At 44.3% G+C, this 15,521-nt stretch overlaps 1 protein-coding gene across 2 annotated transcripts; it reads right to left on the reverse strand.

The window, feature by feature from the left end:
* Positions 1 to 4,192: 4,192 nt before the first annotated feature.
* Positions 4,193 to 15,504, reverse strand: LOC148506446 (uncharacterized). 2 transcript variants are annotated; one of them, XM_088446746.1, is made up of 6 exons: positions 15,421 to 15,504; positions 14,577 to 14,768; positions 14,261 to 14,324; positions 12,892 to 12,989; positions 12,677 to 12,773; positions 4,193 to 7,390 (listed from the first exon to the last, which is right to left on the reverse strand). In XM_088446746.1, exons 3-6 carry the CDS (start codon positions 14,295 to 14,297, stop codon positions 6,339 to 6,341), a joined length of 1,284 nt encoding a protein of 427 aa, XP_088302872.1. In that variant the 5' UTR covers positions 14,298 to 14,324; positions 14,577 to 14,768; positions 15,421 to 15,504; the 3' UTR covers positions 4,193 to 6,338. The 2 variants fall into 2 exon arrangements, with proteins under 2 accessions (XP_088302872.1, XP_088302874.1); XM_088446748.1 differs by lacking the exon at positions 15,421 to 15,504 and adding an exon at positions 15,225 to 15,368.
* Between the last annotated feature and the right edge of the window lie 17 nt (positions 15,505 to 15,521).

The following is a 15,521-nucleotide window of genomic DNA, read 5'->3' on the forward strand; positions in this document are numbered from 1 at the left end:
AACCTTTATTAGTAAATATTATTAATAAACATAGTTACAAACATATTCAGCAAAATAAAATGGGTATAGAATAGTGAAGAAAATATTAAAATAAATGCTGTGATTGTCACTAGGTCCCATGAATTGGCTGTTTCTATAGAGAAAATTATTTGACCAATAGTTAAGTGCAAGTAGATAAAGTTCTATACAAAAAGATGTATCAATCTACCAGGGAATTGTTAATTAACAATATCTAAATATCCCCACAGGTTATAGAAATTATTGGTAGCAGGATATATAAAAGAGATACAATGTCTCATATTCCATCCTCACACATTACTGACACTGCTGTTCATTCATATTAAACGATCAATCAATGTAGGTGATAAATTGAGTTCCCTCATCTATTCATTTATATTGTATGAGAACGTTTATACTAGAATAAATATAGCTGTTGACCACATAATTGCATTTATTATTAATGTATAGTCAGCATTGTGAATTCAATAATCACAATGCAGCTGAGCGCGTGTATCAATTGAGAGCTCCAAATAATACCCCTTTTACACCGGAGCTAAAACCCGGGTTTTTGAAGGGTTAACCCGGGCAGCTCCCTGGTGTAAAAGGGGTGAGAGTTGGATCGCCGGGTCGAGTGACCCGGCAATCCAACCCAGGTAACTAGCAGGGTTTAACACGGGTGTAGCCCGTGAAACCCTGCTGTGAGAACAGCGCACTCCGGGTCACGATGACCTGGAGTGCGCTGCTAGCCGGCCGATTGGTTGACGTCATCTCCAAGCGACCACTTTCACTCCGCAAAAGCCGGGTCTATGCAGACCCCACGGCGGTGTGAGCGGCGCTGACTCGGGAATATCCTGAGTCGGCGCCGGCAAAATTCCGGGTCTGATCCGGATAGGAACTTTGTTCCAACTCCGGGTCAGACCCGGAATTTAGGTGGAAAAGGGGTATTAGTAATCAGATACATTGTGACACATTTATTTTAATATTTTCTTCACTTGAATATTTTGTTCACTATTCTATACCCATTTTATTTAGCTGAATATGTTTGTAACTATATGTTTATTAATAATATTTTCTAATAAAGGTTAAGTTTTAGAATGAGTACATCCATGCACATAGATGCATTCCTATGTAGGGAGCCATTTTTCTTTGTTTCTTGATTAATCCATATTACGGGTCCAGGAATAGCACCCCTTACTCCCATAAAATATGCACTTAAGCTATCTTATTAATATTTATATGGGTTATATTGCATGAATGGATAACTGATATTTTCTCTTTGGTGCGACCTTCCTTTTGTGTTATTGTGAGCCTCCCTGATGGTATTGCATGATGGAGAAGTACCTGCCTATATTTCTCAGCATTGAGGACACCATAAGGAGGGCTGGGGAGTGGTACAATAATTAGTGTCTGCAGGCAACAGTGAAGCATGGGGGAGGTTCCTTACAAGTTTGGGGCTGCATTTCAGCAGATGGAGTTGGGGATTTAGTCAGGATTAATGGTGTCCTCAATGCTGAGAAATACAGGCAGGTACTTCTCCATCATGCAATATCATCAGGGAGGCGTCTGATTGGCTCCAAATTTATTCTGCAGCAGGACAACGACCCCAAACATACAGCCAATGTCATTTAGAATTATCTTCAAGTGTAAATAAGAACAAGGAGACCTGGAAGTGATTATACGGCCCTCACAGAGCCCTGATCTCAACATCATCGAGTCTATCTGTACAGATGTGCAACACATGGCCCTCAGACCTCCCCATGTGCCCCTTAAATGGCTCTCAGACCTCCCCATGTGTACTTGCATGTTGCTAAGATGTCCCCATGAGACCCTTAGATGTCACCATGTGACCCTTACATGCCCCTCAGATGTTATCAGACTGTTTGTGGTGAAACAATGGTGGAAGATGCAGGGGTGATGTCATGTGTCCCCTGCATGTCGCTGAGACCTCCCCATGTGTCCCTTACATGCCCCTCAGATCTCCTCATGTGTCCCTTGTATGCACCTAAGATGTCACCATGTGACCCTTAGATGCCCCTCAGACATGGCTTTTTGAGGTGAGATAATAGAAGATGTGAGAGTGACATCGTTGTCACATCACATTAACTCCACTGTTACAGAGGCTGGTGAGTACCAGAGTCAAAGCTGAATTTAGGGTGTGGGGCACTTAAGACAGGGAACCCCTATGGACTAGGGATATTTTATGTGATCATTACATACTGTACATACAATAAAAATGTACAAAATAGTTGAAAAATTTTAAATAATAAAAATTTAAAAATCCCAAAAAGTCTAGATTTTTTTTTTTTTTATTTGGTTAGGTATGGCAAGTTCTGTCCTAATACTTATCATTGCCTTTTCATGTGAAACCTACATGATAATCGCCAATGGTAACTTTGAAATGAGTAAACGACCTAATGGATTTATTGAAGTTTGTTAGTTATGAAGTCACTAGATCAACTAGTATACTTAAAATTACGGACTTTCAGTCTGCAAGCTTGATAGGAATGATGCCAATTCGCTGTAATCATCTCTAGTCCTACAATCAGCCCTATCAAGACGATTTAAAGAACTGTATGCCTACACGGATTCCTCCGTCGAGGAAATGTGCGGTTCGATTTTGACTCTGTTCTTTTTGCCAAATTAGCGCAAGTTCAGATTTATCTTTTTGGCTATCCAAAATATTTTCCTCTGCCATGCATGATTTGATGAACAAACCATCTGCTGCTACTTTGTATATATTTTATTGTTGCATTTGTTAATCATTGTGCACTTATTTTATATGTGTGTTTATTGAATCAGTTTCCATTTTACGTATGGAGCATTGAACTTACTGGGAGAGTTAATTTGATGCTGAACGCTGATTTCTCCCAGAAGTGTCCATTTGTTTTTGGAAAGCCAACCTGTCCAATGCCCTCAGGACAAACTCGCTTCTACCGTTACAACTCTCACAAGCGTTGATGAATCCAGTTCTAAATTAGTCTGACAGGTTTGTGCTCACAGATATTTATTATAGTGTGCTAGAATACAAATGGCAACTTCCAAGCTGATTGGACTGTTAGCAAATGGGAATATGGATGCCCAGAATCACCTTCCTGGGCCAACCTCACTGAAAGTTTGAAGGAAACCTGTATTGCAACCATTTTCCAGCTCTCCACAAGAACTTAAGCTTACATGTATACATTATACCCTCATTTATTGACTTTGCCAGGATTTATATGTTTATGTTGTATTTGTACGGTAAGCATACATATACAGCACAAATATTTTGTTGAACCTAAAGATTAAATCTTCCAGCAAGAGCCAGTGTTTGCCTTCCTATCCCAGTAACATGTAATGGATCGCCCCTTCAGTCTCAAGCTCTCCCCAAGGTATCACCCTCAGTGTGTGTGTTACAGAATTAACTGTGTCCGCAAAGGGGGGACATTTTGTATAGTTTGGTTTGGTGTACCAGCCATTAGCTCTATTGCTTTTTACAATAATTTGGAAGGGGAAAAAAAAAAAAATTCACGCGTAAAAAAGATTTTCAACGCGCGTTGCAGGAACAAATTGATTCTCTGCAGAACTATCTAGTTAGGCACAATGTTATCTTATCATTCATTTATTAACAGCTACTCATATAACGCCTGCACATTCCGTTGTGCTTTACAGTTGGGTAGAAAACAGTAACAGGAGAGTAATAAAATTAAAAACTGGGTAATAACAGGCAGATAGAGATGTAAGAGGGCCCTGCTCGCAAGCTTACATTCTAAAAGGTGGTTATTAAAATAAAAAATAAAAAAACACCGAAATAGCTAGGGTGGGTACTTGTAACTGGACCTACTTTTTGGGTAATCTTGTTTATTGCTTAGAACAGTGGTTCTCAAACTCGGTCCTCAGGACCCCACACAGTTCACGTTTTGCAGGTCACTCAGCAGGTGCACAGGTGTAGTCATTACTCTCTGACACATTTTAAAAGGTCCATAGGTGGAGCTAATTATTTCACTTGATTCAGTGTGGAGACCTGGAAAACATGCACTGTTTGGGGTCCTGAGGACCGAGTTTGAGAACCTGTGGCTTAGAAGATGCCAGGGATGACCTCTCACGGAGTTCATGAGGTTCGACCTGTACAGGAGGGGGATGTTACTGGGCTTCTGACAGCCCCAATAAAATAGGTTACTGCAGTTTATTTGTATGAAAGAGCAGGACCAGAGTATCTTCGCAAAGTACCACTTTATTTTCAGCCTACGTTAGTAAGAGTTATTCCTCTTTAAAAAGGTATTGTCCATCTCCAAATAACTTTCATTTACAGAAGTTGATTTAATAAAAAGAGTTACATAAGTGCATGCAAAAGGCCATAATAAGATATAGTCATCTGAACTTTTTACCCCCTAATCAATAATTTCAATAGAATGTATTTAGAAATGTATCTACAAGGCGCAGTGATTGGACAGTTCTAGCTGTAGATGACCATTCACTAAATTCAATACATTTATCAAAGTCGAACTATTTGTTGCTTTTACAACTTTATTTTTTTTTAAACTAGGAATCCTAAAAAAGTTCTGTGCGCTTGTACCCATCACATCTCCTTATATACAATGGAGTCCTGTGCTACAGTTGCTGAAGTCTCAGGGATACATTTCCTTCCACAGTTCAGCTGAGGACTCACGAAACGCGTTAGCCCAGATCACGGTAGAAGAAAAAAAAACGCAGCCGGTGAAGCTTGGCAACAATTTAAGCCACATAACCATATACATCAAAACCTTAGACTGCAGAATACATTTGACCATTAGGCAATGCATTCCCATTTGACCAGTATCAAGACATTACAATTTAATGTAACGCAGCACCAATTTGACCGGTATACCAACGTCAGTAGATTCACAGCCGCTGTCCTGAAGGGCCAGTGCTTTGATTGGTAGACAAATGGCCATCTCCACATTATCTCCCATAGTAAGCCTGGGTTAAGTGAGCACTTTTTGGGAGAAAATGAGGAAAGTCTGGATTTCTACCGATCACAACACTGGCTCCTGTTATGCGGTGATACCACACAAAAATACTGAAATTAGTAACAAAGTAGTAATACTGAAAGTAAATAAAATAAGTCTATACGGGTTACCAGTAATAACTTGACTTCTTCTAAAGATTTGGATTTGTGGTGTTGTAATGCAGTGATTGCAATTAAGCCTGTGGCATGAAGTGTTCTTTGTATCTATGGGGGAGATGTATTAATGCGGCACTTCTTTGTACTTCGTACTTGGCCTCTTATCGAGGCAGAGCAGAAAACTATAACTCCGGAGATCCCTGCAAATCCTGTAGCGCATCAACCTAGTGCTAATGCACTGTGTCTTGCCTCCTGGCTGGCCCCAATGCGTATGATCTCGTAAAAAACACAAGATCTTATTCCGCAAGGACAGTACGGGTGTATACCGGCAACGCAGTTCGCTGTCAAGCAACGCTGGACTCCCTACACTTACCAGCAGGTAATGCTTCCGACATGAGAAAACACAATAAGCCACAGAAACGCGCTCATTGGGTCTTTCTTTATCAATAGCTGTAGGATTAACACGATGTTTCCAGCTACCATGAAGAAAAGAGACACTCTACGGTAACTGCTTTACATACATGTGAATGTTCTATATAAGTGTTCAATTGTACTGTGCTAACGCATTTCACACTTATCTACTGATCATACATCTCCCCCTGCATTAGATAATCAAAGCGTTTCAACTTTATAATACAATTTGAGATTTCATCTTTAATCGTGGAATAATATGTGACATTGTAAATTTATTGCAGAGGAGACACCAAAAGAAATAGATTTATGCCTAATAGATCTCTTTTCTATAGTCATTTAGAGCAAAACTATGAGGGGGTAAAAAGTTCATGATAGGGTGCGCAATATTGCAACATAAACGATATACAACAAGTTATTATAACAATAAAAAAAAACTACAAAAAAAATAAATCTACAAATAGTAAATAGAAAGCCGTTACTGCCAATGAGTTCAGTCAGGGTAAAGACCCAAAACTGTCTATTTCATTAGATTCAACAGACATTACAGGGTATATTTACTAAATTGCGGGTTTTTAGAAGTGGAGATGTTGCCATAGCAACCAATCAGATTCTACTTAACATTAATCTAGAACCTTCTAGAGGATAATAGCTAGAATCTGATTGGTTGGTATGGGCAACATCTCCACTTCCAAAAACCTGCATTTTAGTAAATATACCCCTTATCTATGCAAATAGAGTGTGTTTGTGGATTTGTATGCAAAACCTTCCCCACAGTCCGAGAATGAAAATGTCTTGTCATCCACGTGAAATACTGTATGAGATGATCCAATTCCTGTATAAAATGTCACTCGCACTTCGGATGTGCAAACGGTTCCTTACAGGTGTGAATTCTTTGATGTTTAACAAGATACGATTTCAGCGGAAAACATTTCCCACAGTAGGAACATGGAAATTCCTGCTCCCCGCTGTGTGTCTTTTCATGTTTAGCCAGATACGCTCTCTGCGTAAAACATTTCCCGCAGTAAGAACATGGAAAGGGCTTCTCGTCGTTGTGGATTTTCTGGTGATACGCCAGGTGCGACTTATGCGCAAAACATTTCCCACAGTCGGGACAGGAAAACGGCTTCTCGCCGGTGTGAATTGACAGGTGCCTGTCGAAACTGGACTTCTGCGTAAAACAGGTCCCGCACTCCGAGCAAGAAAATGGCTTCTCGCCGGAGTGGCTCTTCTGATGCCGGGCCAGATCTGTCCTACGCATGAACTTTTTCCCGCAGCCAAAACATGAAAAGCGCTTGTCACCTGTGTGCGACTTCTGGTGGCTGTGGAGAATCGTTTTGCGGGAGAAGCATTTGCCGCACTCGGAGCACGCAAACGGCTTCTCGTCCGTGTGGATGGTCTGGTGCTCCACAAGGTGGGCCTTCTTGGTGAAACACTTCCCGCAGTCAGAACATATGAATGGCTTCTCGCCGGTGTGAATTCTCAGATGTATGGCCAGGTAGGACTTCTGTGTAAAACATTTCCCGCACTCGGAGCAGGGAAAGGGCTTCTCGCCGGCGTGGATTTTCATGTGTCTGAAGAGACTGGATTTCTGTGTAAAACATTTCTCGCACTCGGAACAGGAAAATGGCTTCTCACCCGTGTGGACTCTCTCGTGTAAGAGGAGACCGGTTTTTCGGGTAAAACACTTGCCACAATCGGAACAGGGAAATATTTTATCACCTGTTTGTGCTATACTGTGTGTAACAATGTCAGAGGGGGATATCCCATATGCAGAGGGGTCAGATCTTGCGGCGATGGGGTTTTCTCCCGGGGAATCCGGTTGGACGTCGTCTTCTATTTTACAATTTGGAGACGAAATCATGTGTCCGTCCGAGATATTCCTGCTGTTGTGTGGATCTGCCGAGAACAAAATCAATGTATAGAAATAGAAAGTACGTATTAATCCCTAATCCAAAAAAATATATATATATTTTTTTTTTTCAAATTATTATCATTGCTACAATGAGGAGCAATATACTACAATAAAAAAAAAAGCACAGTTATGATCTTCAATGGTACATTTTATGACGCTCGTTAGTAATGGTCGCCCAGCGGAGCTATTCAATTGTTGCTCCGATTGGGCACGAGGACCACGGTTACCGAACCAAACGGACGACTTTTCTTGGATTTCAGCTGGTCACCTCAGGAAGGCGAGAGCAAAAATCTGGGTACCCGCGTCTGATCCAAGCAAGAATTAAATAGCTCCATGGGCGCCCAAAAAACAATTGGATTCCCCCCTAAATATTCTCATGTATATAGATGCAGCATACTTGTTATAACGGATGGAAATCAGGCAATATTAACAAATGTTACCTTGCCTTGACGGTGTCAATGTGCGTGCTATGTACTGTAATGATGACCTCCTATATTACCAACAGTTCTTGAGTTGCCTCTTCCAATGATAACAGCTGATATTTGCCTCTACCAATGGGAACAGCTGATATTTGCCTCTACCAATGGGAACAGCTGATATCTGCCTCTCCCAATGGGAACGGAGATATTGGTTTACAGCTTGGACATATGATGTTCAGGTCTGTTTCTGTGTATGTTATTGTTTTCAAATTGGTGACTTTGTCCCTAGTGTGTTTTCTTGTTCAAGTCCTGACCGCACTCCAAGATGCCTCCCCCTTCAGCCTGCTCCTGCTTGACCAGTAGTGGGAGATTGTGCATATAGGTGAAGGCACAATCTGTGCTAGCCTGTACATTTTTGCATTGGTGTAGGCCTGCCGACGGCTGGACCTTGCAACTGGCTATGACGCCAACACTGGGAGGCACATCAAAAGCACACAGGTCACCGATAAAACCTCTCTTGTTGTTATACATGTTGTTATCTCTTGTGTGTCACTTTCTTCTTCAGGGTCTATAGGGCTCCACAGGGGAGACAATGGGGTATAGGTGGTGGTTAGGAAGACTGGACACCAACAGTTAAAGCTTTTCTGTCCCAGGATGCTCCACTCCTTCCCCAATAATATGCCACCCACAGCCTGAGGCAATTCAGTTTGGTCAACAAGCCCAAGGCAGGAGCGAGATAGGAGAGAATGAAGACTGGTACACTTAAGAATCACACTCTCACAAAATAGAGAAGGAAACTGGTGACCAACAGAAGAAACCCACAGATAGAAGCCAAGTGGTCTTGGCGGAATTTCCTCACTCTGAGCTTTCTAAACTCATGAGTTCCAGCTGCCAAAACGCCTGGTTTCTTTTTATCCTATTCCAGCAGCTGATTACACTAAATGGGAAATTCCCACGTGACACGACTAGTAAAAGCTCTACTTTACCTATCCCTACGGCATCCGCCTTAAAGGAGCCGATGGATAGAAGGATTGAAGCTTGCCTCAAATCTGTGTATTCTCTTACAGGAGCTATTACTCCTCCAGCCATGACTACTGCCTGGGTGGCCAAAGCCATTGACAGCTGGGCAGATGATCTAGAGAACGCATTTACCTCTGATGCTTCTCGGAACAGCTGTTCAACATCTCACACATCAGGGATGCAGCCCCTCCTATTTAGGAGAAGCAGCTTTGGATACTGGTCTCCTAGCTTCCAAGGCATCTGCTACTTCACACCACATCATTTGGCTTCGTTCATGGAAGCCCAACACGGACTCTGAGAAGGCCTTGGAATCACTGCCTTACACTAGGAAGATCCTGTTTGGCCCAGAATTGGACAAGATTGTGGCTACCTTGGCAGCTTCTAAGACAGCTTTCCTGCCCTCAGCATCTACACCAAGGCCTCGGATGTCATCCTTTAGGTCCTTTCGTCCCCAGGGAAAAGCTAAAAAGTCAGTCCTTTCCACAGCAGTCGGCTTCCACAAAGGCCTCCAAACCCAGGACCAAGCAGGCCTGGGGTACTAGACGTCCAAGCTGCCAAATCCGAGGACAAGCCTTCAGCCTAACGGTGCAGGCCTCACCCTGGGGGATCCCAGGGTGGGAGGCAGACTTCTTCAGTTCACCCAGTTCTGACGTCAGACCACCAGACGCCTGGGTACGAGAAGTGGCCTCTCACACATACGCCCTCTCATTCCTGAGACGGCCCACTCCCCCAGCAGTTCTTTTACACAGGCCCTCCATCAGACCCGAGCAAAGCCCTGATCCTGCAGACGGCCATTCAGTCCTTGCTGCACTCGGGGGTGATAATTCTGGTCCAGTTGTCACAGCGAGGGACCGGTTATTACTCTACCCTTTTCTTGGTTCAGAAGCTCAGTGGGTCTCATCGGCCTATCCTAAATCTCAAGTCTCTGAACAAGTTTATCAGAGTGCCTAGGTTTCTTATGGAAACCATCTTCTCTATTGTCCTAGCTATGGAACCTGGGGACTTTATGGTGTCTCTGGACATTCAGGACGCTTACCTACATGTACCTATAGTGCCCTCTCATCAGCGATATCTCCGGTTTGCTTTCCTACAGCAACATTTCCAATTTCAAGTACTGCTTTTTGGGCTTTCTACAGCTCCATGGGTCTTTACCAAGACCATGGCGGCCCATCTTCATCGTCAGGGGATCAGACTACTCCCATACTTGGACGACCTCTTGCTGTTAGCACACTCTCCAGAAGTCCTTCACCGCAGTCTTCAGATAACCATGGCCTTTCTACAAAAACACAGCTGGTTGATCAACTGGCCCCTTCCCAAAAGGATGGTACATCTGGGAGCCCTTCTGGAATCTCAAGTTCAGAAAATCTACCTGACAGAAGACAAAATTTCGGCACTGCAGCAACGAGTGCGCAGGTTACTCCACATTCACAAAGTGTCCATTCACTCAGCAATGCAGACCTTGAGGTCCATGGTATTCACCTTTGACATGGTGGAGTTCGCTCAGTTCCACTCCAGGCCCTTACAACACCTAATTCTCTCCAGGTGAAATGGGCTGCCTCATCTGATCAGATCCCAGATAATGGTCCTCTCTCCGGAAGTTCATCTATCCCTCTCCTGGTGGTTACAGATGTCCCACCTAAACAAAGGTCACCCCTTCTGGATCCGGATTAGGTGCTCCTCACCACGGACGTGGGTGGGGTGCAGTGACGGGCCAGCACTCCTTCCAGGGTCGTTAGACTTCCTCCGAGGGGTCCTACTAATCAACGTCCTGGAGCATCGAGCAATCTACTGTGCCCTCACTCTGGCTCAGGACATTCTTCAGGGCAGGCCTGTACAAGTACAGTCCGACAATGCCACAGCGGTGGCCTACCTCAATCACCAAGGAGGCACTCGCATGGCTATGGCAGAAGTGGCATGCATTCTCACGTGGGTTGAACGTCATCTCCCGGCCATCTCCGTGGTGTTCATCCCAGGGATTCTCACTTGGGAAGTGGATTTCCTCAGCCGTCACGACGTGCAGGCCAGGGAGTGGTCTCTACACCCAGAGGTCTTTCAGCTTCTGGTGGACAAATGGGGTCTACCAGACGTGGACCTCATGACACAACCACAAGCTTCTAGTGTACGAGTCCAGGACAAGGGACCCCGAAGCAGCCTTCGTGAACGCCTTGTTAGTGAAGTGGACCTTCCATTTGGCATACCTCTTCCCCCCAGTTTCCCTTCTTCCTCGGGTCCTTCAGAAATTCAAGCAAGAAGGGGACACAGTTCTGTTGGTAGCTCTGGCTTGGCCCAGATGCCATTGGTACTCCGGTCTTCAAAGTCTCTCTAGACCGGTTGTCTCTTGGTCTCTGTCTACATCCGGACCTGGCCCGTCTGTCTTTGACGGCATGGCTCTTGAGACATCCCTCCTAAGGTCCAAAGGGTTTTCTCGCTCTGTGGTCCAGACTGTGCTCAGAGCTCGAAAGCTGGCCTCCGTTTGGATATATCACCGGGTGTGGCATACATACTTTCAGTAGTGTGCTACCACAAGCTATGACCCTCAGGATTTTCGGGTCTCTAGGATCCTTGCTTTCCTTCAAACTGGATTGAATCTCGGACTCCGCCTAACCTCTCTGAAAGTGCACGTCTCTGCTCTGTCCATCTGGTTCCAGCGCAGAATTGCTCCACTGCCGGATGTTCACACTTTCCTTCAAGGTGTCCTCCGTATACAACCTCCCTTTGTCCCTCCTGTGGCTCCGTGGGATGTCAGTGGTTCTCCATGCACTTTAGGGGCCTCCGTTTGAACACCTGGACTCAGTAGACGTCACATGGCTCACTGACAAGACTCTTCTGGCTATTGTGTCTGTCCATAGGGTGCTCTCCATTTCTGATCTTTCATCAGGACAGGGCTGTTCTTCGAACTGGCCCTGGCTTCCATCCCAAGGTGGTCTCTCATTTCCACATTAATGAGGAAACTATAGTTCCGGCCTTCCAATCACCAGACCTCTTGGCAGGTGAGGCCTCCTTAGATGTGGTCAGTGCTCGGAGGATCTACGTGGACCGTACTGGTTTAATCAAGAAAACTGACACCCTCTTTGTCCTATATGGATTCCCACAATAAGGGCTGGCCAGCTAACAAACAGACTCTGGCCAGATGGCTTCACATGACTATTTCACAGGCTTACATGCGTGGGCAGCTCGCTGTGGCGTATCTGCCAAACTATGCAAGCGGCCACATGGTCTTCTGTCCACACCTTTCTTAGGTTCTATACCTTTGCCTCTCACAATGCTTCCTTTGGGCGTCGGATTCTCTCAGCTCAGGAGCGTCCCCACCCTTGAACTGCTTTGGGACATCCCCATTGTCTCCCCTGTGATGCCCTATGTACCCTGAAGAAGAAAAGGAGAGTTATGGTAGACTTACCTTTGTTAACTCTCTTTCTTCGAAGTCCATAGGGTCCACAGGGCACCTGCCCTGACGCACCTGGCTTCTATCTATGGGTTTCTTCTCTTGGTCACCAGTTTCCTTCTCTATTGTGTGAGAGTGTGATTCTTAAGTGTACCAGTCTTCATTCTCTCTTATCTCGCTCCTGCCTTGGGCTTGTTGACAAAACTGAATTGCCTCAGGCTGTGGGTGGCATATAGGGGGGGAAGGACCGGAGCATCCTGGGACAGAAAAGCTTTAACTGTTGGTGTCCAGTCCTCCTAACCACCACCTGTACCCCATTGTCTCCCCTGTGGACTTCGAAGAAAGAGTTAACAAAGGTAAGTATTACCATAACTCTCCTTTTCTGCAATATTTATTAATTATATTGTTTTCATGGTGTTGTATCTTGCCTATTTTTCTGTATTGCCCACCTGAAGAGTCGTCTTCGTCTATACACATCTCATCATCTCTCTCAAGTGTTTCTTCTTCATCTATTACTTCAACTTTAATATCAATCAGGTCATCAACCTAAATAACCCACAAAACAATAAATACCACATTTAATAAAATCTGGTCTAATAATTTGAAATAAATTATGAAGAATACATTGGTATTTGGACTCGGAGGGATCCTGAATTCCACCTACCTGATACTCCTCTGGGATACTGTGATCCTCCTCTGTATCATCCTGTGAATAAGGAGAGCTGGGACATCTCTCTGAGGTATTTCTGTAAATGGATCCATCTGTAGGAGACACACCGTGACTAAATATATGATTTACATGTCATTATATGTGTCTATCTAGGTGGCTGCAAGGATTAGCCGTAATGCTAGGTGGTTGGTGTCAAAGAAATGTCAAAACTGACATCTGCAATAGGTCAGTAAGCCTCCTCCTACTATCCCTCCTCCTCTCTGCACTTCTTTCCCCCCACTTTTACCAGTCCTTTTCAGCTACGATGGACGAAATTGGCATCTTCTTATCCTCATCTACACTCCCTCTACCTGCCCACTTCACAGCTCCCTCTCTCTTGTACGGCTTCCTCCCACCTCCCTCATGTCTTCAATCCATCGTTCTGTGGATGCTGAATCTTTCATCTACACATTGCCTCCAAGCTCGAGAGGATTGTCTACCTTTGCCTCGCTACACTGCTATCTGTCCACTCCCTTCTCAACCTTTATATCTGGTTTCTGCCAGCTTTACTCCATTGAAACTTCCCTCACCATGGTCATAAATAACCTTCTCACCATCAAACCTAAGGGTCACTCCTCTCTCCTCATCCTACTTCATTGGTCTGTGGCCTTTGACATGGCCGACCACCTTCTTCTCTAAAACACCCTGCATTCACAAATCTGTTTTATATCTTGGTTATCTTGGTTATCTACATTCAATCCTTCTCATTCTCTACCTCTAGCTCAACCTCCACCTCAATTCCAAGACCAGTCGGTGTCCCACAAGGGTCCATCCTTCTTTCCACTTTACACATCCACCCTTGGTAATGTCATCAGCACCTTCGGCCCCAATACCACCTTTGCGTTAATGACACACAAAACTAGCTGAATGTCTTACTGAAGGTGCAGCAAATTTATACTGTCTATCGGCAATCACTATATAGACAATCATTATGTTGACACCACAATGTTGAATTGTGGCAGGATGAAATGGTTATAATCTCAGCATCTACATGTCCACATGGTCAAACTGTCGACATACGACATGTCCACATAGTCCTAATATGTCTATATTACAGATCTTAGGGTTAGGGATAGAGTAAGCCGTAGTGCTGGGATTAGGGAGAGGTGTCGACATTTAAAATGGTAACTTTATGGCAGTGTCGACATGTTTCAATTTGACTTAGTGCATGTCGACATTATACACATATATGAACATTTACTCTGTCGACATGCTTTAGCCTATATTATGATTGTCAACATTATAAATGATGACAAATTATACAGAACTTGGCAGGTGAACCTAAAAGCTGCTCATTTCAAATTAAATGAAAGTGGCCTCTTACCCAGTGCTATGAGGTGCTGGTGTTTCTCCATCATCATATCCTTGTAAAAGGCCCTTGTGTCCTCCTATATAGAAAAAGACAGCGATGTCCTCACACTTTATAGGAACCTAACACACACAATGATACAGTCATCACCCAGACACATCCCCTGGTGTTACTGTATAATGTCCCATTCTCAGCAGTCACCTCTCCAGTCATCACCCAGACATATCCCGAGGTTACTGTATAATGTCCCATTCCCAGCAGTCACCTCTCCAGTCATCACCCAGACACATCCCCTGGTGTTACTGTATAATGTCCCATTCCCAGCAGTCACCTCCCCAGTCAGCAGCTGAATGATCTTGTTGGTGAGTTCCAGGATCTTCTGGTCACTGTGTCTCTCATGTATCAGTGAGTGAGGTGGAGGCACCGTGATGGGGCTCTGGGTCCTGCTCAGTCCTCCTGACACATGGGGACAGCTGCTGGGTGTCTCACACTCTCCAGATGTCTTCTTCACTATTGTGTAATCCTGTGTATTGAGATGCATTATAAAAACAAATTCCAGAGTGATGTCACTGTGACACTCCCAGACTCCCTCACCTCCCCAGTCAGGTCCCTGTGTTAGTAATAGAGATAATAGTGATGTCACTGTGACACTCCCAGACTCCCTCACCTCCCCAGTCAGGTCCCTGTGTTAGGAATAGAGATAATAGTGATGTCTCTGTGACACTCCCAGACTCCCTCGCCTCCCCAGTCAGGTCCCTGTGTTAGGAATAGAGATAATAGTGATGTCTCTGTGACACTCCCAGATGGCGTAACCAGAACTTTTTGGGCCCAAACTATATTAACAGCGGTAAAATGATGTGCACGGCAACTCTCACTTAATTGAGTCTCCCCCTAAATGGCAGAGATTTTATTTTTTTCCACCCCTGGCTATTTGGAGCCACTGAGTTTGCACATAACACCCCTCCCCCTCTCTACCTACCTATTGGGTAGCCACTTTACAGAGAGACTCTATGGCAGGCAGTAATATTTACATACAAGGACCTAATAGGATACAATGAGACACACACACTTAAAATAAATATTGTATATTATACAATGAGTCACTGATATATATATATATATATGCCCCAGGATAGCACTACTGGCACACAGATATCACACAAGGAGTCACTTACCTCATCCTCCTCCTCCTGCTGCTGCTGGCAGTGAAGTGTCGCCTCCCCCAGCTGCCTGCTGTGCACCTCACCTCACTTCCGGCCTGTGCGTTCCACCGCTC

This window comes from Taudactylus pleione, unplaced genomic scaffold, assembly GCF_031769625.1.
Source record: "Taudactylus pleione unplaced genomic scaffold, aTauple2 ptg000404l, whole genome shotgun sequence".
NCBI classification, from domain to species: domain Eukaryota; kingdom Metazoa; phylum Chordata; class Amphibia; order Anura; family Myobatrachidae; genus Taudactylus; species Taudactylus pleione.

Excerpts from the sequence above, each read along its gene's own strand:
- LOC148506446 (XM_088446746.1), bottom strand. The coding sequence starts at position 14,297 with ATGATGATGGAGAAACACCAGCACCTCATAGCACTGG. Across the intron at positions 12,990-14,260 it reads CCAGCACCTCATAGCACTGG|ATGGATCCATTTACAGAAAT; the intron begins GTAAGAGGCCAC and ends TGTCTCCTACAG. Across the intron at positions 12,774-12,891 it reads GTATCCCAGAGGAGTATCAG|GTTGATGACCTGATTGATAT; the intron begins GTAGGTGGAATT and ends TGGGTTATTTAG.